The sequence below is a fragment of the Dendropsophus ebraccatus genome, chromosome 1 (genome assembly GCF_027789765.1).
Source record: "Dendropsophus ebraccatus isolate aDenEbr1 chromosome 1, aDenEbr1.pat, whole genome shotgun sequence".
Lineage (NCBI taxonomy): Eukaryota > Metazoa > Chordata > Amphibia > Anura > Hylidae > Dendropsophus > Dendropsophus ebraccatus.
This window is the reverse complement of record NC_091454.1, coordinates 229,386,471-229,409,973: the sequence shown is the minus strand read 5'-3', so window position 1 is coordinate 229,409,973 and position 23,503 is coordinate 229,386,471. Positions and strand designations below refer to the sequence as shown.

The following is a 23,503-nucleotide window of genomic DNA, read 5'->3' as shown; positions in this document are numbered from 1 at the left end:
CCACCATACTACACCGCATAATGGTATGACCCCCCCATACTACACTGCATAATGGTATACACCCCCCCATACTACACTGCATAATGGTATACACCCCCACCACCACCACCATACTACACTGCATAATGGTATGACCCCCCCCCCCCAACATACTAAACACTGCATATGGTATACACCCCCCCATACTACACTGCATAATGGTATGACCCCCCCCACCATACTACACTGCATAATGTATGACCCCCCCCACATACTACACTGCATATGGTATACACCCCCCCATACTACACTGCATAATGGTATGACCCCCCCACCATACTACACTGCATAATGGTATGACCCCCCCCCCCACACCATACTACACTGCATAATGGTATACACCCCTACCACCACCACCATACTACACTGCATAATGGTATGACCCCCCCCACCATACTACACCGCATAATGGTATGACCCCCCCACCATACTACACTGCATAATGGTATACACCCCCCCATACTACACCGCATAATGGTATGACCCCCCCCCACCATACTACACTGCATAATGGTATACACCCCCCCATACTACACAACCGCATAAAAGGTATGACCCCCCCCACCATACTACACCCGCATAATGGTATACACCCCCCCATACTACACTGCATAATGGTATACACCCCCACCACCACCACCATACTACACTGCATAATGGTATGACCCCCCCCCCCCACCATACTACACTGCATAATGGTATACACCCCCCCATACTACACCGCATAATGGTATGACCCCCCCACCATACTACACCGCATAATGGTATACACCCCCCCATACTACACTGCATAATGGTATGACCCCCCCCCACCATACTACACCGCATAATGGTATACACCCCCCCCATACTACACCGCATAATGGTATACACCCCCCACCATACTACACCGCATAATGGTATACACCCCCCCACCATACTACACCGCATAATGGTATGACCCCCCCCCACCATACTACACCGCATAATGGTATGACCCCCCCCCCATACTACACCGCATAATGGTATACACCCCCCCACCATACTACACTGCATAATGGTATACACCACCACCACCATACTACACTGCATAATGGTATACACCCCCCCATACTACACCGCATAATGGTATACCCCCCCCCCCCCCCACCATACTACAAACCGCATAATGGTATGTCCCCCCCCCACCATACTACACCGCATAATGGTATACACCCCCCATACTACACTGCATAATGGTATGACCCCCCCCCCACCATACTACACCGCATAATGGTATACACCCCCCCATACTACACCTGCATAATGGTATGACCCCCCCCCCACCATACTACACCGCATAATGGTATGTCCCCCCACATACTACACCGCATAATGTATACACCCCACCCATACTACACTGCATAATGGTAACACCCCCACCACCAACCACCATACTACACTGCATAATGGTATGACCCCCCCCCCCACCATACTACACCTCATAATGGTATGACCCCCCACCATACTACACTGCATAATGGTATACACCCCCCCATACTACACCGCATAATGGTATGACCCCCCCCCCCCCCACCATTCTACACCGCATAATGGTATGACCCCCCCACCATACTACACTGCATAATGGTATACACCCCCCCATACTACACCGCATAAAGGTATGACCCCCCCACCATACTACACCGCATAATGGTATACACCCCCCCATACTACACTGCATAATGGTATGACCCCCCACCACCACCACCATACTACACTGCATAATGGTATGACCCCCCCCCACCATACTACACTGCATAATGGTATACACCCCCCCCATACTTACACCGGCCTAATGGGTATGACCCCCCCCCACCATACTACACCGCATAATGGTATACACCCCCCCATACTACACTGCATAATGGTATGACCCCCCCCCACCATACTACACCGCATAATGGTATGACCCCCCCACCATACTACACTGCATAATGGTATACACCTTCCCCATACTACACTGCATAATGGTATACACCCCCACCACCACCACCATACTACACTGCATAATGGTATGACCCCCCCCCCCACCATACTACACTGCATAATGGTATACACCCCCCACCATACTACACCGCATAATGGTATGACCCCCCCCACCATACTACACCGCATAATGGTATGTCCCCCCCACCATACTACACCGCATAATGGTATACACCCCCCCCATACTACACTGCATAATGGTATGACCCCCCCCACCATACTACACCGCATAATGGTATACAACCCCCCATACTACACCGCATAATGGTATACACCCCCCCATACTACACTGCATAATGGTATGACCCCCCCACCATACTACACCGCATAATGGTATACACCCCCCCACCATACTACACCGCATAATGGTATGACCCCCCCATACTACACCGCATAATGGTATACACCCCCCCATACTACACTGCATAATGGTATGACCCCCCCCCCCCCATACTACACCGCATAATGGTATACACCCCCCCCATACTACACCGCATAATGGTATACACCCCCCCATACTACACTGCATAATGGTATACACCCCCCCATACTACACTGCATAATGGTATACACCCCCCCATACTACACCGCATAATGGTATGACCCCCCCCATACTACACCGCATAATGGTATACACCCCCCCCCATACTACACTGCATAATGGTATACACCCCCCCATACTACACTGCATAGTGGTATGACCCCACCATACTACACCGCATAATGCTATACACCCCCTACATCATACTGCACCGCATAGTGGTATACACCCCCCCCATCATACTACACTGCATAATGGTATACACCCCCCACCATACTACACTACATAATAGTATACACCCCCCCCCCCCCCCACCATACTACACTGCATAGTGGTATACACCCCCCACCATACTACACTACATAATGGTATACACCCCCCACCATACTACACTACATAATAGTATACACCCCCCACCATACTACACTGCATAGTGGTATACCCCCCCCCCACCATACTACACTGCATAATGGTATACACCCCCCCCCCCCCTACTACACTGCATAATGGTATACACCCCCCCACCATACTACACCGCATAATGGTATACACCCCCCCATACTACACCGCATAATGGTATGACCCCCCCCCACCATACTACACCGCATAATGGTATACACCCCCCCATACTACACCGCATAATGGTATGACCCCCCCCACCATACTACACTGCATAATGGTATACACCCCCCCCCCCATACTACACTGCATAATGGTATACACCCCCCCACCATACTACACTGCATAATGGTATACACCCCCCCATACTACACTGCATAGTGGTATACACCCCCCACCATACTACACTGCATAGCGGTATACACCCCCTCATACTACACTGCATAGTAGTATACACCCCCCACCATACTACACTGCCTAATGGTATACACCCCCCATACTATACCGCATAATGGTATACACCCCCCAATACTACACTGCATAGAGGTGTACCCCCCCACACCATACAACACCGCATATCGGTGTGTGGCTGTGTTACAACTACAACTCCCAGCATGTCCTGCGTGGCTGAGGTAGAACTACAACTCCCAGCATGCATCTGTGTGGCTGTGGTAGAACTGCAACTCCCAGCATGCTCCTGTGTTGCTAAGGTAGCACTATAGCTCCCAGCACACTCCTGTGTGGCTGTGGCTGAGGTAGCACTATTGCTCCCAGTATGCTCCTGTGTGACTGTGTTACATCTACAACTCCCAGCATGGCCTGTATGGCTGAGGTAGAACTACAACTCCCAGCACGCTCATGTGTGGCTGAGGTAGAACTACAACTCCCAGCATGCTCCTGTGTGGCTGAGGTACAACTACAACTCCCAGCATGCATCTGTGGCTGCAGTAGAACTAAAGCTCCCCTCCCATCATGCTCCTGTGTGGCTGTGGTAATACTACAGCTCCCAGCTTGCTCCTTTGTGGCTGAGGTAGCACTACTGCTCCCAGCATGCTCCTGTGTGGCTGTGCTACAACTACAACTCCCAGCATGGCCTGTATGGCTGAGGTAGAACTACAACTCCCAGCATGGCATATGTGGCTGAGGTAGAACTACAACTCCCGGAATGCATCTGTGTGTCTGTGGTAGAACTACAGCTCCCAGCATGCTTCTGTATGGCTGAGGTAGAACTACACCTCCCAGCATGATCCTGTGTGGCTGTGGTAGAACTGCAACTCCCAGCAAGCTTCTGTGTGGCTGAGGTAGAACTACAGCTCCCAGCATGCTCTTGTGTGGCTGATGTAGAAGTACAGCTCCCAGCATGCTCCTGTGTGGCTGAGGTAGAACTACACCTCCCAGCATGATCCTGTGTGGCTGTGGTAGAACTGCAACTCCCAGCAAGCTTCTGTGTGGCTGAGGTAGAACTACAGCTCCCAGCATGCTCTTGTGTGGCTGATGTAGAACTACAGCTCCCAGCATGATCCTGTGTGGCTGAGGTAGAACTACAACTCCCAGCATGCTCCTGTGTGACTGAGGTAGAATTACAACTCACAGCATGCATCTGTGTGGCTGCAATAAAACTAAAGCTCCCCTCCCATCATGCTCCTGTGTGGCTGTGGTAATACTACAGCTCCCAGCATGCTCCTTTGTGGCTGAGGTAGCACTACTCCTCCCAGCATGCTCCTGTGTGGCTGTGTTACAACTACAACTCCCAGCATGGTCTGTATGGCGGAGGTAGAACTACAACTCCCAGCATGGCATAAGTGGCTGAGGTAGAACTACAACTCACAGCATGCATCAGTGTGGCTTTAGTAGAACTACAGCTTCCAGCATGCTCCTGTGTGGCTGAGGTAGAACTACAACTCCCAGAATGCATCTGTGTGTCTGTGGTAGAACTACAGCTCCCAGCATGCTTCTGTGTGGCTGAGGTAGAACTACACCTCCCAGCATGATCCTGTGTGGCTGTGGTAGAACTGCAACTCCCAGCATGCTCCTGTGTGGCTGAGGTAGAACTACAACTCCCAGGATGCATCTGTGTGGCTGCAGTAGAACTAAAACTTCCCTCCCATCATGCTCCTGTGTGGCTGTGGTAATGCTACTGCTCCCAGCATGCTCCTGTGTGGCTGTGTTACAACTAAAACTCCCAGTATGGCCTGTGTGGCTGAGGTAGAACTACAACTCCCAGCATGCATCTGTGTGGCTGTGGTAGAAGTACAGCTCTCAGCACGCTCCTGTGTGGCTGTGGTAGAACTGCAACTCCCAGCATGCTCCTGTGTGGCTGAGGTACCACTACAGCTCCCAACATACACCCCCCATACTACACTGTATAGTGGTATACACCCCCATACTACACTGCATAATGGTATACATCCCCTATTATACTACACCGCATAGTGGTATATACCCCCCCCACACCATACTACACAGCATAATGGTATACACCCCCACATACTACACCGCATAATGGGATACATACCCCCATACTACACCGCATAATGGTATACACCCCCCACCATACTACACCGCATAATGGTATACACTCCCCACCATACTACACCGCATAATGGTATACACTCCCCACCATAGTACACCGTATAATGGGATACACCCCCCCCATACTACACCGCATAGTGATATAACCCCCCCCCACCCACGATACTACACCGTATAATGGTATACCCACACCACCATACTACACCGCATAATGGTATACACCACCCCATACTACACTGCATAGTGGTATAAACCCCCCCATACTACACTGCATAATGGTATACACCCCCCATACTACACTGCATAATGCTATACACCTCCCACCATACTACACTGCATAATAGTATACTGCCCCCCCATACTACACCACATAATGGTATACACCCCCCATACTACACTGCATAGCGGTATACACCCCCCCCCCATACTACACTGCATAGTGGTATACACCCCCTCATACTACACTGCATAGTGGTATATACCCCCATACTACACCGCATAGTGGTATACACCCCCCCATCTTATTACACCGCATAGTGGTATACACCCCCATACTACAACGCATAGTGGTATACACCCACCCCCATACTACCCCGCATAGTGGTATACACCCCCCATACTACACTGCATAGTGTGGCTGCCAAGGCTGCCCCCCCCCCCCCCATGGTTCAGTATGTAGACCTCTAGTCGCTGATCGCCCCCATGGTTCAGTATGTAGACCTCTTGTCTCTGCCCCCCCCCCCCCATGGTTCAGTATGTAGACCTCTTGTCTCTGCCCCCCCCATGGTTCAGTATGTAGACCTCTTGTCGCTAATCGCCCCCCATGGTTCAGTGTGTAGACCTCTTGGTGCTGACCGCCCCCCATGGTTCAGTATGTAGACCTCTTGTCGCTGATCGCCCCCATGGTTCAGTATGTAGACCTCTTGTCTCTGCCCCCCCCATGGTTCAGTATGTAGACCTCTTGTCGCTAATCGCCCCCCATGGTTCAGTGTGTAGATCTCTTGGTGCTGACCGCCCCCCATAGTTCAGTATGTAGACCTCTTGTCACTGATCGCCCCTCATGGTTCAGCATGTAGACCTCTTGTCTCTGCCCCCCCCCCCCCCCATGGTTCAGTATGTAGACCTCTTGTCGCTGATCGCCCCCATGGTTCAGTATGTAGACCTCTAGTAGCTGATCGCCCCCCATGGTTCAGTATGTAGACCTCTTGTCGCTGATCGCCCCCCATGGTTCAGTATGTAGACCTCTTGTTGCTGATCGCCCCCCATGGTTCAGTATGTAGACCTCTTGTCTCTGCCCCCCCATGGTTCAGTATGTAGACCTCTTGTCTCTGCCCTCCCATGGTTCAGTATATAGACCTCTTGGTGCTGACCGCCCCCCATGGTTCAGTATGTAGACCTCTTGTCACTGATCGCCCCTCATGGTTCAGCATGTAGACCTCTTGTCTCTGCCCCCCCCCCCCCCCCATGGTTCAGTATGTAGACCTCTTGTCGCTGATCGCCCCCATGGTTCAGTATGTAGACCTCTAGTAGCTGATCGCCCCCCATGGTTCAGTATGTAGACCTCTTGTCGCTGATCGCCCCCCATGGTTCAGTATGTAGACCTCTTGTTGCTGATCGCCCCCCATGGTTCAGTATGTAGACCTCTTGTCTCTGCCCCCCCATGGTTCAGTATGTAGACCTCTTGTCTCTGCCCTCCCATGGTTCAGTATATAGACCTCTTGTCGCTGATCGCCCCTCATGGTTCAGTGTGTAGACCTCTAGTTGCTGATCGCCCCCCATGTCAGTGTGTAGACCTCTTGGTGCTGACCGCCCCCCATGGTTCAGTATGTAGACCTCTTGTCTCTGCCCCCCCATGGTTTAGTATGTAGACCTCTTGTTGCTGATCGCCTCCCAAGGTTCAGTATGTAGACCTCTTGTCGCTGATCGCCCCCCATGGTTCAGTATGCAGACCTCTTGTCGCTGATCGCCCCCCAAGGTTCAGTGTGTAGACCTCTTGGTGCTGATCGCCCCCCATGGTTCAGTATGTAGACCTCTTGTTGCTGATCGCCTCCCAAGGTTCAGTATGTAGACCTCTTGTCGCTAATCGCCCCCCATGGTTCAGTGTGTAGACCTCTTGGTGCTGACCGCCCCCCATGGTTCAGTATGTAGACCTCTAGTCGCTGACCGCCCCCATGGTTCAGTATGTAGACCTCTTGTCGCTGATCCCCCCCCCCATGGTTCAGTATGTAGACCTCTAGTCGCTGACCACCCCCCATGGTTCAGTATGTAGACCTCTAGTAGCTGATCGCCCCCCATGGTTCAGTATGTAGACCTCTTGTAGCTTATCCCCCCCCCATGGTTCAGTATGTAGACCTCTTGTCGCTGATCGCCCCCCATGGTACAGTATGTAGACCTCTAGTCGCTGATCCCCCCCATGGTTCAGTATGTAGACCTCTTGTCTCTGCCCCCCCCCATGGTTCAGTATGTAGACCTCTTGTCGCTGATCGTCCCCCATGGTTCAGTATGTAGACCTCTTGTCGCTGATCGCCCCCCATGGTTCAGTATGTAGACCTCTTGTCGCTGATCCCCCCCCCCATGGTTCAGTATGTAGACCTCTTGTCGCTGATCGCCCCTGTTGGTTCAGTATGTAGACCTCTTGTCGCTGATCGTCCCCCATGGTTCAGTATGTAGACCTCTTGTCGCTGATCGCCCCCCATGGTTCAGTATGTAGACCTCTAGTCGCTGATCGCCCCCATGGTTCAGTATGTAGACTTCTAGTCGCTGATCGCCCCCATGGTTCAGTATGTAGACCTCTTGTCGCTGATCGCCCCCCATGGTTCAGTATGTAGACCTCTTGTCGCTGATCGCCCCCCATGGTTCAGTATGTAGACCTCTTGTCGCTGATCGCCCCTCTTGGTTCAGTATGTAGACCTCTTGTCGCTGATCGTCCCCCATGGTTCAGTATGTAGACCTCTTGTCGCTGATTGCCCCCCATGGTTCAGTATTTCAGTATATAGACCTCTAGTCGCTGATCGGCCCCCATGGTTCAGTATGTAGACCTCTAGTCGCTGATCGCCCCCATGGTTCAGTATGTAGACCTCTAGTCGCTGATCGGCCCCCATGGTTCAGTATGTAGACCTCTTGTCGCTGATCCCCCCCCCCCCATGGTTCAGTATGTAGACCTCTTGTCGCTGATCCCCCCCCCCCCCATGGTTCAGTATGTAGACCTCTTGTCGCTGATTGCCCCTCATGGTTCAGTATGTAGACCTCTTGTCACTGATCGCCCCTCATGGTTCAGTATGTAGACCTCTTGTCGCTGATCGCCCCTCATGGTTCAGTATGTAGACCTCTTGTCGCCGATCGCCCCCCATGGTTTAGTATGTAGACCTCTTGTTGCTGATCGCCCCTCATGGTTCAGTATGTAGACCTCTTGTCGCTGATCGCCCCCCATGGTTCAGTATGTAGACCTCTAGTCGCTGATCGCCCCCCATGGTTCAGTATGTAGACCTCTTGTCGCTGATCCCCCCCCCCATGGTTCAGTATGTAGACCTCTTGTCGCTGATCGCCCCCCATGGTTCAGTATGTAGACCTCTTGTCGCTGATCGTCCCCCATGGTTCAGTATGTAGACCTCTTGTCGCTGATCGCCCCCCATGGTTCAGTATGTAGACCTCTAGTCGCTGATCGCCCCCATGGTTCAGTATGTAGACCTCTAGTCGCTGATCGCCCCCATGGTTCAGTATGTAGACCTCTTGTCGCTGATCGCCCCCCATGGTTCAGTATGTAGACCTCTTGTCGCTGATCCCCCCCCCCATGGTTCAGTATGTAGACCTCTTGTCGCTGATCGCCCCTGTTGGTTCAGTATGTAGACCTCTTGTCGCTGATCGTCCCCCATGGTTCAGTATGTAGACCTCTTGTCGCTGATCGCCCCCCATGGTTCAGTATGTAGACCTCTAGTCGCTGATCGCCCCCATGGTTCAGTATGTAGACTTCTAGTCGCTGATCGCCCCCATGGTTCAGTATGTAGACCTCTTGTTGCTGATCGCCCCCCATGGTTCAGTATGTAGACCTCTTGTCGCTGATCGCCCCCCATGGTTCAGTATGTAGACCTCTTGTCGCTGATCGCCCCTCTTGGTTCAGTATGTAGACCTCTTGTCGCTGATCGTCCCCCATGGTTCAGTATGTAGACCTCTTGTCGCTGATTGCCCCCCATGGTTCAGTATTTCAGTATATAGACCTCTAGTCGCTGATCGGCCCCCATGGTTCAGTATGTAGACCTCTAGTCGCTGATCGCCCCCATGGTTCAGTATGTAGACCTCTAGTCGCTGATCGGCCCCCATGGTTCAGTATGTAGACCTCTTGTCGCTGATCCCCCCCCCTTATGGTTCAGTATGTAGACCTCTTGTCGCTGATCCCCCCCCCCCATGGTTCAGTATGTAGACCTCTTGTCGCTGATTGCCCCTCATGGTTCAGTATGTAGACCTCTTGTCACTGATCGCCCCTCATGGTTCAGTATGTAGACCTCTTGTCGCTGATCGCCCCTCATGGTTCAGTATGTAGACCTCTTGTCGCCGATCACCCCCCATGGTTTAGTATGTAGACCTCTTGTTGCTGATCGCCCCTCATGGTTCAGTATGTAGACCTCTTGTCGCTGATCGCCCCCCATGGTTCAGTATGTAGACCTCTAGTAGCTGATCGCCCCCCATGGTTCAGTATGTAGACCTCTTGTCGCTGCCTGCCCCCATGGTTCAGTATGTAGACCTCTTGTCGCTGATCGCCCCCCATGGTTCAGTATGTAGACCTCTTGTCGCTGATCGTCCCCCATGGTTCAGTATGTAGACCTCTTGTCGCTGATCGCCCCCCATGGTTCAGTATGTAGACCTCTAGTCGCTGATCGCCCCCATGGTTCAGTATGTAGACCTCTAGTCGCTGATCGCCCCCATGGTTCAGTATGTAGACCTCTTGTCGCTGATCGCCCCCCATGGTTCAGTATGTAGACCTCTTGTCGCTGATCGCCCCCCATGGTTCAGTATGTAGATCTCTTGTCGCTGATCGCCCCTCTTGGTTCAGTATGTAGACCTCTTGTCGCTGATCGCCCCCCATGGTTCAGTATATAGACCTCTAGTCGCTGATCGGCCCCCATGGTTCAGTATGTAGACCTCTAGTCGCTGATCGCCCCCATGGTTCAGTATGTAGACCTCTAGTCGCTGATCGGCCCCCATGGTTCAGTATGTAGACCTCTTGTCGCTGATCCCCCCCCCCATGGTTCAGTATGTAGACCTCTTGTCGCTGATTGCCCCTCATGGTTCAGTATGTAGACCTCTTGTCACTGATCGCCCCTCATGGTTCAGTATGTAGACCTCTTGTCGCTGATCGCCCCTCATGGTTCAGTATGTAGACCTCTTGTCGCTGATCGCCCCTTATGGTTCAGTATGTAGACCTCTTGTCGCCGATCACCCCCCATGGTTTAGTATGTAGACCTCTTGTCGCTGATCGCCCCTCATGGTTCAGTATGTAGACCTCTTGTCGCTGATCGCCCCCCATGGTTCAGTATGTAGACCTCTAGTCGCTGACCGCCCCCCATGGTTCAGTATGTAGACCTCTAGTCGCTGACCGCCCTCCTTTGCTCACAGTGACACGTGTGACGCGGTGCTGTACTGCTCGCGGGACTGTAGGATGAGGGACTGGAAGAAGAGTCCCTGGGACAGCAGCCATGAGTTCTGGTGCGAGAAGATGAAGTGGTTCATGCAGGACGAGGGGCGACTGGCGGACCTGCCCTTCCACTTCATCAAGGGTGAGCGCTTACAGGGAGCGTCTGTGGGGGGCGCTCACGTGGGCCATCGGCTAATCTTATTTATCTGTCTTAGAGGTGACCAGTCGATTGTTCAACAAGGAGCGTTTCCTGAGCAGTCGTGACCTGACTGGTGGATACTGGGCGGTGGAGAGCGGCCATTACCTCAGCATCGCTCTGCAGGGTGTGTATTAGATATAGTACCACACATGACCAGTGGAGGTGCTCTATCCAACCTCTATCAAATATATTTTAGGAGGAAGAGAAGAGTCTCTGCCGAAGGTCACAGACATCACCCTAAGGCAGCAGCCTAAAGAAAGGCTCCGGAGCTCATTGGGTAGGTGACTCCATAGGCCCCCCCTATATATGACATACAGGTACTGCGATCAGCACCCGAGATGTGAAGGAGCAAATACCATCTGCAGGTCTTCCACCCATGTCTTCTCCTCACCAATCAGCAGGAAGCTTCCTGACTACGCCGTTTTACTGTCCCCTAGCATCCTGGAAGGAGTATTACAACTGGCGGGGCCTGAGCCTGAACAATCCAGTGGCTGCCCTTCTGACCTACCCGCTCACCGTCCACTACATCATCTCCAGACTGGTTCCCCAGCACTGTGAGTAGCAGGATGTACCCCAGGGGGCGCCATCCAGAAGGTGACAGAGACCCCTTTCTATCACTATAGCACACACATAGAAAACAATATGGCCTCCGCCTCATGACCTGCATCCATCTTCAGTTCCAGAAGTCAATATCCTGAAGAAGCAGTCACTGAAAATCCACATAATAGAAGTCGGAAGAGAATACCACAACATCCTGCTCTTCTGGGTAAGTGGACCGCCCCATGATCCCGCACTAATTATAATGCACTGAACTCTGCTGCACTGCGTTCTGGGAAATCAGCCGCTGTATATCCTGCAGGAAGTGGTGTATTCTCTCCAGTCTGAGTCTGATGCTCTCTGCTGCCACCTCTGTCCATGTCAGGAACTGTCCAGAGCAAGAGCGGTTTTCTATGGGGATTTGCTACTGCTCTGGACAGTTCCGGACATGGACAGAGGTGGCAGCAGAGAGCACTGTTAGACTGAAGAGAATACACCACTTCCTGCAGGACATACAGCAGCTGATAGGTACTGGAAGACTGGAGATTTTTATATAGAAGTAATTTATCAATCTATATAACTTTCTGATACCGTACCAATGCTCGGTACAGCCACCACCAGAGGGCAGTAATGAGTGGTGGGGTGTTGTGCAGTAATCCAGCAGTTACAGGGGGTCTCTGGATGTACCCCACATCTGGCAGCAGTGTGAATGGGGGGGTGTCTAGAATGGGTAACATGGTGCTGTGTCTCTTCCTGGCAGGAGCTGGCGCTATTGATGCCCCACGTGGTCCTGGAGTTGGTGTTTGTTGGCTCTGACCTTCCTGCGGAGGAAGATGAGAGAAGCTTCATCATACACAAGAAGGTGAGGCTGAGGATTTGGGGATGTTATCCCCCCTCATGGACATGTTAACCAGCCCTGGTCTCTGCAGGGATCTGAGGTGGTCTGCTCCGACCTTACATACATGGACGGTGACCAAGGAACGCGGGGGATACATGTCAGGGTCCACGCCCGGCCGTACCATGCTCTACAAGTGGCCAAGCCTGACCTTGTCATTGGTTGGTACCATAGCAAATAGGACACAACATCTCCCAATTAAGGCCCTCTTACCCCATTATATTATACCAACCGTTCCGGCCAACAATCGTCTAGTGTAATAGCGCATGCTGAAAGACAACGATCCGCTGACAAGTACAATGGGGCTGATTTACTAAGGTGTTCCTGGCGGCAAATGGTTTTTTGTCCATTTTTAGTGGGTGATACCGCGGCCCTTCCGACTCCACCCCACAGCCCCTTCTGCCCCTGCCCGCTGCCCAACCTGTTCCTTCCTGCTGCCCCTCCCTCTCCACCCCGTGGCTCCTCCCGCTGCCCTTCCTGTTTCTCCCCACGGCCCCTCACATTTCTCTCTGTGACCCCTTATGTTCCTCGCCATGGCCGCTCCCATTCCTCCCCATGGCTCCTCCCTGCAGCCCCTCCCTTTCCTCTCCACGGCCCCTTCCACTCCTCCCCGCGGCCCCTCTCGCTCCTCCCCGCAGCCCCTCCCGATTCTCCCTGCGCTCCCTCCCACTGCTCCCTACGGCTCCTCCCGCTCCTCTTGTTCCTCAATGCGGCCCCACCTGTTCCTCCCGCGGCCTCTCTTGCTCCTCCCCGTGGTCCCACCTGTTTCTACATGCGACTCTTCCCTGCTCCTCTTCCCGCTCTTCCCTACGGCCCCTCCTTTTTCTCCCTGCTCCTCCTACCGCTCCTCCCTGTTTCCCCTCCACATCTATTAGATAGTACAATACAGATGATAGATAGTGAAGAGATGTCCGCCATCATGTGACATGTCACATCCCTTCTCTCCCTGCAGGATTTAACTCTGGATTTGGATTGGATGATACCTGGCTGAGTACATTACCCCGACTGCAGGTATTACACCTTGAGAACACACCCACCTGCAGAGTGATGCAGATAGGAGAAGCTATGAGCCCGCCCCCTGCAGGGTGATACAGATAGGAGGAGCTATGAGCCCGCTCCCTGCAGAGTGATGCAGATAGGAGCAGCTATGAGCCCGCCCCCTGCAGGGTGATACAGATAGGAGGAGCTATGAGCCCGCCAACTGCAGGGTGATACAGATAGGAGGAGCTATGAGCCCGCCTCCTGCAGGGTGATACAGATAGGAGGAGCTATGAGCCCGCCTCCTGCAGGATGATAAAGATAAGAGGAGCTATGAGCCCGCCCCCTGCGGGATGATAAAGATAAGAGGAGCTATGAGCCCGCCCCCTGCAGGGTGATACAGATAGGAGGAGCTATGAGCCTGCCCCCTGCAGGGTGATACAGATAGGAGGAGCTATGAGCCCGCCTCCTGCAGGGTGATACAGATAGGAGGAGCTATGAGCCCGCCTCCTGCAGGGTGATACAGATAGGAGGAGCTATGAGCCCGCCTCCTGCAGGATGATAAAGATAAGAGGAGCTATGAGCCCGCCCCCTGCAGGATGATACAGATAGGAGCTATGAGCCTGCCCCCTGCAGGGTGATAAAGATAAGAGGAGATGCCGGCACCCTAGATCCATTCTTGTAAGCTTTGCTTTGTATTTGTACACTATATTCTTGTGATAAATAGCACCATATATCTACTATCTATATTCTATGTATAAGTGGACTAAGGTTTACTTATTGTTGTTGGCCTTGTTTTATTAGTTATGTATATTCGTGAATTTATACGGCTACTGATACTTTTCTTCAGTACCAATGTTATATTATGTGAAAACTCAATAAAATGTTTGAACTAAAGATAAGAGGAGCTATGAGCCCGCCCCCTGCAGGGTGATACAGAGAGGAGGAGCTATGAGCCCGCCCCCTGCAGGGTGATACAGAGAGGAGGAGCTATGAGCCCGCCCCCTGCAGGGTGATACAGAGAGGAGGAGCTATGAGCCCGCCCCCTGCAGGGTGATACAGAGAGGAGGAGCTATGAGCCCGCCCCCTGAGCACACAGTAGGGTGATATGTGTCGGGCCCAGGTCTATCTCTCTCCTGTATTTCAGACTATGAAGGTTCCGGCCTATTTCTCAGACTGCTCTCAGTACAGCTGTGAGGTGGACAGACAGGTTGTCACTGCAGCAACAGGGGGCAGCACCAGCCTCCCCATCCTCAACCCCTTCCGCTCACCCTTGAGGATGGCAGCTACAGATAACAACATGCCATGGTGAGAGGGATGACCAAACATGTAATAATATCACACATGTAATACAGACACTATCCATGTAATATCACACATGTAATACAGACCCCTCCATGTAATATCACACATGTAATACAGACACTATCCATGTAATATCACACATGTAATACAGACCCCTCCATGTAATATCACAATTGTAATACAGACACTATCCATGTAACATCACACATGTAATACAGACCCATCCATGTAATATCACACATGTAATACAGACACTATCCATGTAATATCACACATGTAATACAGACCCCTCCATGTAATATCACACATGTAATACAGACCCCTCCATGTAATATCACACATGTAATACAGACCCCTCCATGTAATATCACACATGTAATACAGACACTATCCATGTAATATCACACATGTAATACAGACCCCTCCATGTAATATCACACATGTAATACAGACACTATCCATTTTATATCACACATGTAATACAGACCCCTCCATGTAATATCACACATGTAATACAGACACTATCCATTTTATATCACACATGTAATACAGACCCCTCCATGTAATATCACACATGTAATACAGACACTATCCATGTAATATCACACATGTAATACAGACACTATCCATGTAATATCACACATGTAATACAGACCCCTCCATGTAATATCACACATGTAATACAGACACTATCCATGTAATATCACACATGTAATACAGACCCCCTCCATGTAATATTACACATGTAATACAGACACTATCCATGTAATATCACGCATTTAATACAGACACTATTCATGTAATATCACACATGTAATACAGACACTATCAATGTAATATCACACATGTAATACAGACACTATCCATGCAATATGATATCACACATGTAATACAGATCCCTCCATGTAATATCACACATGTAATACAGACACTATCCATGTAATATCACACATGCAATACAGACCCCTCCATGTAATATCACACATGTAATACAGACCCCTCCATGTAATATCACACATGCAATACAGACACTATCCATTGTAATATCACACATGTAATACAGACACTATCCATGTAATATCACACATGTAATACAGACCCCTCCATGTAATATCACACATGTAATACAGACCCCTCCATGTAATATCACACATGTAATACAGACACTAGCCATCTAATATCACACATGTAATACAGACACTATCCATGTAATATCACACATGTAATATGTGCGTCCTATGTTGCAGGTATAATAACGCTTTCCTTTTCTATATGATCTACAAATGTAACAATAACAACAATAAGAAGCACAGTCATCATGCGGCATGTCACGCTATTCAGGCCCCGCCCCCTGAGACCGCAGTGGAGGCATCACCGCTGAAAAAGAAGAATAAGTGTGGACGTAACCAGTGCAGGAAGCGCAAGTGACAGGAGGCGCCAACAATAAAGAGAGACTATTATTTTTTTAATAGCTTCCATAAGGTGGTGGTGGGTCTTCCTAATCACATCCTGATACACACTGGACCAACAGCAGGGAATGGTGGGGGGCTGATACTGGGGTGTGTAATATGCTGGGGGCCATATACTGGGATATGTAATATACTGGGGGCCTGATACTAGGGTGTGTAATATGCTGGGGACCTAATACTGGGGTGTGTTATATACTGGGGGCCTGATACTGGGATGTGTAAAATGCTGGGAGCCTTATACTGGGGTGTGTAATATGCTGGGGGACTGATACTGGGATGTGTAAAATGCTGAGGGCATGATACTGGGGTGTGTGATATGCTGGAGGTCTGATACTGGGTTGTATTATATACTGGAGGTCTCATACTGGGGTGTGTAATATACTGGGAGCCTGCTACTAGGGTGTGTAATATACTAAGATCCGATACTGGGGTGTGTAATATACTGGGTGCCTGATACTGGGATGTTTAATATGCTGGGGGCCTGATACTGGGGTGTGTAATATGCTGAGGACCTACTACTAGGGTGTGTAAACTAACAGGGTCTAATACTGGGGTGTGTAATATGCTGGGGGCCTGATACTGGGATGTGTAATATGCTGGGGGCCTGATACTGGGGTGTCTAATATACTGGGAGCCTGATACTGGGATGTGTAATATGCTGGGGGCCTGACATTGGGGTGTGTAATATGCTGGGGAACTACAACTAGGGTGTGTAATATAATGGGGTCTAATACTGGGGTGTGTAATATGCTGGGGGCCTGATACTGGGATGTGTAATATGCTGGGGGCCTGATACTAGGGTGTGTAATATGAGGGGGACCTATTACTAGGGTGTCTAATATACTGGAGGTCTTATACTGGGGGTCTGATGCTGGGATGTGTAATATACTGGGGGCCTGATACTGGAGTGTGTAATATGCTGGGGACCTGATAATGGAATGTCTATTATGCTGGGGCCCGACACTGGGGTATGTAATATGGTGGGGGCCTGATACTGGGGTCTGTAAGAGGTGGTTGGTAAATCTACAGAGGTGGTTGGTAAATCTACAATAACAGAATTTAAACACGCCTGGGATAAACATACATACATACATCTAACCTAAGATAATAAGAAAGAAAATACTAAAAGGGCAGACTAGATGGACCCAGTGGTCTTTTTCTGCCGACAATCTTCTATGTTTCTATGTAATATGCTGGGGGCCTAATACTGGAGTGTGTAATAAGCTAGGGGTCTGATACTGGGGTGTGTAATATGCTGGGGGCCTACACTGGGGTATGTAATAAGCTAGGGGTCTGATACTGGGGTGTGTAATATGCTGGGGGCCTACACTGGGGTATGTAATAAGCTAGGGGTCTGATACTGGGGTGTGTAATATGCTGGGGGCCTGATACTGGGGTGTGTAATATGCTGGGGGCCTGATACTGGGGTCTGTTATATGCTGGGGGCCTGATACTGGGGTCTGTTATATGCTGGGGGCCTGATACTGGAGTGTGTAATATGCTGGGGACCTGATAATGTAATGTCTACTATGCTGGGGCCCGACACTGGGTATGTAATATGCTGAGGGTCTAATGCTGGGGTGTGTAATATGCTGGGGGCCTGATACTGGGGTGTGTAATATACTGGGGTCTGATACTGGGGTGTGTAATATGCTGGGGGCCTGATACTAGGGTGTGTAATATACTGGGGGTCTGATACTGGGATGTGTAATATGCTGGGGGCTTATACTGAGGTGTGTAATATTCTATGGGCCTGATACTGGGGTCTAATACTGGGATGTTTAATATGCTGGGGGCTTATACTGGGGTGTGTAATATGCTCGAGGCCTGATAACGGCGTGTGTAATATGCTTGAGCCCTGATACTGGGGTGTGTAATATACTGGGGTCTGATACTGGGATTTGTATAATGCTGGGGCCTGATACTGGGGTATTTAATATGCTGGGGACCTGATACTGGGATGTGGAATATACTGGAGGCCAGATACTGAAGTGTGTAATATGCTGGGGGCTTATACTGGGGTGTGTAATATGCTGGGGGCCTGATACTGAGGTGTGTAATATGTTGGGGGCTGGATACTGAGGTGTGTAATATGCTGGGGACCTGATACTGGAGTGTGTAATATGCTGGAGGTCTGATAATGGGATGTGTAATTTACTGGAGGACTGATACTGGGGTGTGTAATATACTGGAGTTCTGATACTGGGGTGTGTAATATGCCGGAGGCCTGATACTGGGGTGTGTAATATACTGGGAGCCTGATACTGGGGTGTGTAATATACTGGGGGCCTGATACTGGGGTGTGTAATATAATGGGGGCCTGATACTGGGCTGTGTAATATGCTGGGGGCCTGATACTGGGCTGTGTAATATGCTGAAGACATGATACTGGGGTGTGTACTATGCAGCGGGCCTGATACTGGGGTGTGTAATATACTGGGGACCTGATACTGGGGTGTGTAATATGCTGGGGGCTTGATACTGGGGTGTGTAATATACTGGGGACCTGATACTGGGGTATGTAATATACTGGGAGCCTGATACTGGGGTGGGTAATATGCTGGGGGCCTGATACTGGGGTGTGTAATATACTGGGGACCTGAAACTAGGGTATGTAATATATTGGGGACCTGATACTGGGGTGTGTAATATACTGGGAACCTGTTACTAGGGTGTGTAATATGCTGGGGGTCTGATACTGAGGTGTGTAAAATGCTGGAAGCCTGATACTAGGGTGTGTAATATGCTGGGGACCTGATACTGTTGTGTAATATACTCTGGACCTGACACTGGGGTATGTAATATACTGGGTACCTGATACTGGTGTGTGTAAAATGCTGGGGGCCTGATACTGGGATGTGTAAAATGCTCAGGGCCTGATACTGGGGTGTGTAAAATGCTGGGGGAGGTCTGATACTGGGGTGTGGAATATGCTGGTGGCCTGATACTGGGGCGTGGAATATGCTGATGGCCTGATACTGGGGTGTGGAATATGCTGGGGGCCTGAAACTGGGGTGTGTAATATGCTGGGGACCTGATACTGGGGTGGGTAATATGCTGGGGGCCTGATACTGGGTAGTGTAATATAGTGGGGACCTGAAACTGAGGTATGTAATATACTGGGGCCCTGATACTGGGGTGTGTAATATACTGGGAACCTGATACTAGGGTGTGTAATATGCTGGGGGCCTGATACTGTTGTGTAATATACTGGGGACCTGATACTGGTGTGTGTAAAATGCTGGGGGCCTGATACTGGTATGTGTAAAATGCTTAGGGCCTGATACTGGGGTGTGTAAAATGCTGGGGGAGGTCGGATACTGGGGTGTGTAATATGCTGGGGCCTGATACTGGGATGTGTAATATACTGGAGGCCTGATACTAGGGTGTCTAATATACTGGGGACCTGATACTGGGGTGTGTAATATGCTGGGGGCCTGATACTGGGGTGTGTAATATGCTGGGAGCCTGACACTGGGGTATGTAATATGCTGGGCGCCTGATACTATGGTGTGTAATATGCTGGGGACCTGACACTGGGGTATTTAATATACTGTGAGCCTGATACTGGGGTGTGTAATATGCTGGGGCCTGATACTGGGATGCGTAATATACTGGAGGCCTGATACTAGGGTGTCTAATATACTGGGGACCTGATACTGGGATGTGTAATATACTGGAGGCCTGATACTGGGGTGTGTAATATACTGGGGACCTGATACTGGGGTGTGTAATATATTGGGGACCTGATACTAGGGTGTGTAATATGCTGGGGGCCTGATACTAGGGTGTGTAATATACTGGGGACCTGATACAGGGGTGTGTAATATACTGGGGACCTGATACTGGGGTGTGTAATATATTGGGGACCTGATACTGGGGTGTGTAATATGCTGGGGGTCTGATGCTGTCAAAGCACTTCCCTGGAAAAAAAAAATCAAATGTTGGCAAACTATGATATGTGTGAATCCAGCCCATACTTGCCCCACCATATGTATCCTGTCAGCCAGCAGCACTTGCAGAGCACTGTCAGCAGAGTATTGCACTGTACGTGGAGGATCACCTTTTATAGGAGACTGTGTTTACTGAGAAATAGTCTGTCACTTTAAACCCCTCCCCCCATGTGATCTCCTATGTGGTCTGTAACATATCAATCACTTTATTTAACAAAATTCTATCTGGGAATTGGCAGAGGTGGAAAGTTACACACATACTCCTCAGAACACATTGGGTGGGGCTTAGTGCAGACAGAAAAATTGTGTGGGGGTGGGGTTTAGTGCAGACAGAAGAATCGGGTGGGGGTGGGGCTTAGTGGAGACACAGGTATTAGTCTGTGCTATATGCAAGAGAGAGACCACACCCTGTGCAAGCTGAGCGTGTCAGCCTCCAGAGGATCCACACTGTGCCTGACAGGCAAGGTGACTCAGGTGACATCCTCGATCCCTGTGTAATGACATAGTAGAGAAGAGTATGTGCTGTGATTGGCCAGAGAAGTAAGTGACTATACAGTGATGAGTGTGGTGGGTGTATATAGTGAGTGCACAGTGATGAGTGTGGTGGGTGTATATAGTGAGTGTACAGTGATGAGTGTGGTGGGTGTATATAGTGAGTGTACAGTGATGAGTGTGGTGGGTGTATATAGTGAGTGTACAGTGATGAGTGTGGTGGGTGTATATAGTGAGTGTACAGTGATGAAGGTGGTGGGTGTATATAGTGAGTGTACAGTGATGAGTGTGGTGGGTGTATATAGTGAGTGTAGTGTTTAGTGTGGTGGGTGTATATAGTGAGTGTACAGTGATGAGTGTGGTGGGTGTATATAGTGAGTGTACAGTGATGAGTGTGGTGGGTGTATATAGTGAGTGTACAGTGATGAGTGTGGTGGGTGTATATAGTGAGTGTACAGTGATGAGTGTGGTGAGTGTATATAGTGTACAGTGATGAGTGTGGTGGGTGTATATAGTGAGTGCACAGTGATGAGTGTGGTGGGTGTATATAGTGAGTGTACAGTGATGAGTGTGGTGGGTGTATATGAGTGTACAGTGATGAGTGTGGTGGGTGTATATGAGTGTACATGGATGAGTGTGGTGGGTGAATATAGTGAGTGTACAGTGATGAGTGTGGAGGGTGTATATAGTGAGTGCACAGTGATGAGTGTGGTGGGTGTATATAGTGAGTGTACAGTGATGAGTGTGGTGGGTGTATATAGTGAGTGTACAGTGATGAGTGTGGTTGGTGTATATAGTGAGTGTACAGGGATGAGTGTGGTGGGTGTATATAGTGTACAGTGATGAGTGTGGTTGGTGTATATAGTGAGTGTACAGGGATGAGTGTGGTGGGTGTATATAGTGAGTGTACAGGGATGAGTGTGGTGGGTGTATATAGTGAGTGTACAGGGATGAGTGTGGTGGGTGTATATAGTGAGTGTACAGGGATGAGTGTGGTGGGTGTATATAGTGAGTGAACAGTGATGATTGTGGTGGGTGTATATAGTTAGTGTACAGGGTTGAGTGTGGAGGGTGTATATAGTGAGTACAGTGATGAGTGTGGTGGGTGTATATAGTGAGTGCACAGTGATGAGTTTGGTGGGTGTATATAGTGAGTGCACAGTGATGAGTGTGGTGGGTGTATATAGTGGGTGTACAGTGATGAGTGTGGTGGTGTATATAGTGAGTGTACAGTGATGAGTGTGGTGGGTGTATACAGTGAGTGTACAGTGATGAATGTGGTGGGTGTATATAGTGAGTGCACAGTAATGAGTGTATATAGTGAGTGCACAGTAATGAGTGTATATAGTGAGTGTACAGTGATGAGTGTGGTGGGTGTATATAGTGAGTGCACAGTGATGAGTGTGGTGGTTGTATATAGTGAGTGTACAGTGATGAGTGTGGTGGTTGTATATAGTGAGTGTACAGTGATGAGTGTGGTGGGTGTATATAGTGAGTGTACAGTGATGAGTGTGGTGGGTGTATATAGTGAGTGTACAGTGATGAATGTGGTGGGTGTATATAGTGAGTGCACAGTAATGAGTGTATATAGTGAGTGCACAGTAATGAGTGTATATAGTGAGTGCACAGTGATGAGTGTGGTGGTTGTATATAGTGAGTGTACAGTGATGAGTGTGGTGGTTGTATATAGTGAGTGTACAGTGATGAGTGTGGTGGGTGTATATAGTGAGTGTACAGTGATGAGTGTGGTGGGTTTATATGAGTGTACAGTGATGAGTGTGGTGGGTGTATATAGTGAGTGTACAGTGATGAGTGTGGTGGGTGTATATAGTGAGTGCACAGTGATGAATGTGGTGGGTGTATATAGTGAGTGCACAGTGATGAGTGTGGTGGGTGTATATAGTGAGTGTACAGTGATGAGTGTGGTGAGTGTATATAGTGTACAGTGATGAGTGTGGTGGGTGTATATAGTGAGTGCACAGTGATGAGTGTGGTGGGTGTATATAGTGAGTGCACAGTGATGAGTGTGGTGGGTGTATATAGTGAGTGTACAGTGATGAGTGTGGTGGGTGTATATGAGTGTACTGTGATGAGTGTGGTGGGTGTATATAGTGAGTGTACAGTGATGAGTGTGGTGGGTGTATATAGTGAGTGTACTGTGATGAGTGTGGTGAGTGTATATAGTGAGTGTACAGTGATGAGTGTGGTGGGTGTATATAGTGAGTGTACAGTGATGAGTGTGGTGGGTGTATATAGTGAGTGCACAGTGATGAGTGTGGTGGGTGTATATAGTGAGTGTACAGTGATGAGTGTGGTGGGTGTATATAGTGAGTGTACAGTGATGAGTGTGGTGGGTGTATATAGTGAGTGCACAGTGATGAGTGTGGTGGGTGTATATAGTGAGTGCACAGTAATGAGTGTATATAGTGAGTGCACAGTAATGAGTGTGTATAGTGAGTGCACAGTGATGAGTGTGGTGGGTGTATATAGTGAGTGCACAGTGATGAGTTTGGTGGGTGTATATAGTG

General features: G+C 49.9%; 1 protein-coding gene across 1 annotated transcript in view; it reads left to right on the top strand.

Annotated features, from left to right (window-relative positions):
• Nucleotides 1-16,542, top strand: part of ZMYND15 (zinc finger MYND-type containing 15) — a 35,317-nt gene extending 18,775 nt beyond the window's left edge. The window contains 10 exon segments of the mRNA XM_069947985.1: nucleotides 11,129-11,289; nucleotides 11,363-11,470; nucleotides 11,543-11,623; nucleotides 11,784-11,900; nucleotides 12,024-12,112; nucleotides 12,644-12,745; nucleotides 12,813-12,939; nucleotides 13,731-13,789; nucleotides 14,904-15,064; nucleotides 16,309-16,542. Of these exon segments, the coding sequence (XP_069804086.1) occupies nucleotides 11,129-11,289; nucleotides 11,363-11,470; nucleotides 11,543-11,623; nucleotides 11,784-11,900; nucleotides 12,024-12,112; nucleotides 12,644-12,745; nucleotides 12,813-12,939; nucleotides 13,731-13,789; nucleotides 14,904-15,064; nucleotides 16,309-16,489 (1,186 nt within the window). The 3' untranslated portion in view covers nucleotides 16,490-16,542.
• Nucleotides 16,543-23,503: the final 6,961 nt, after the last annotated feature.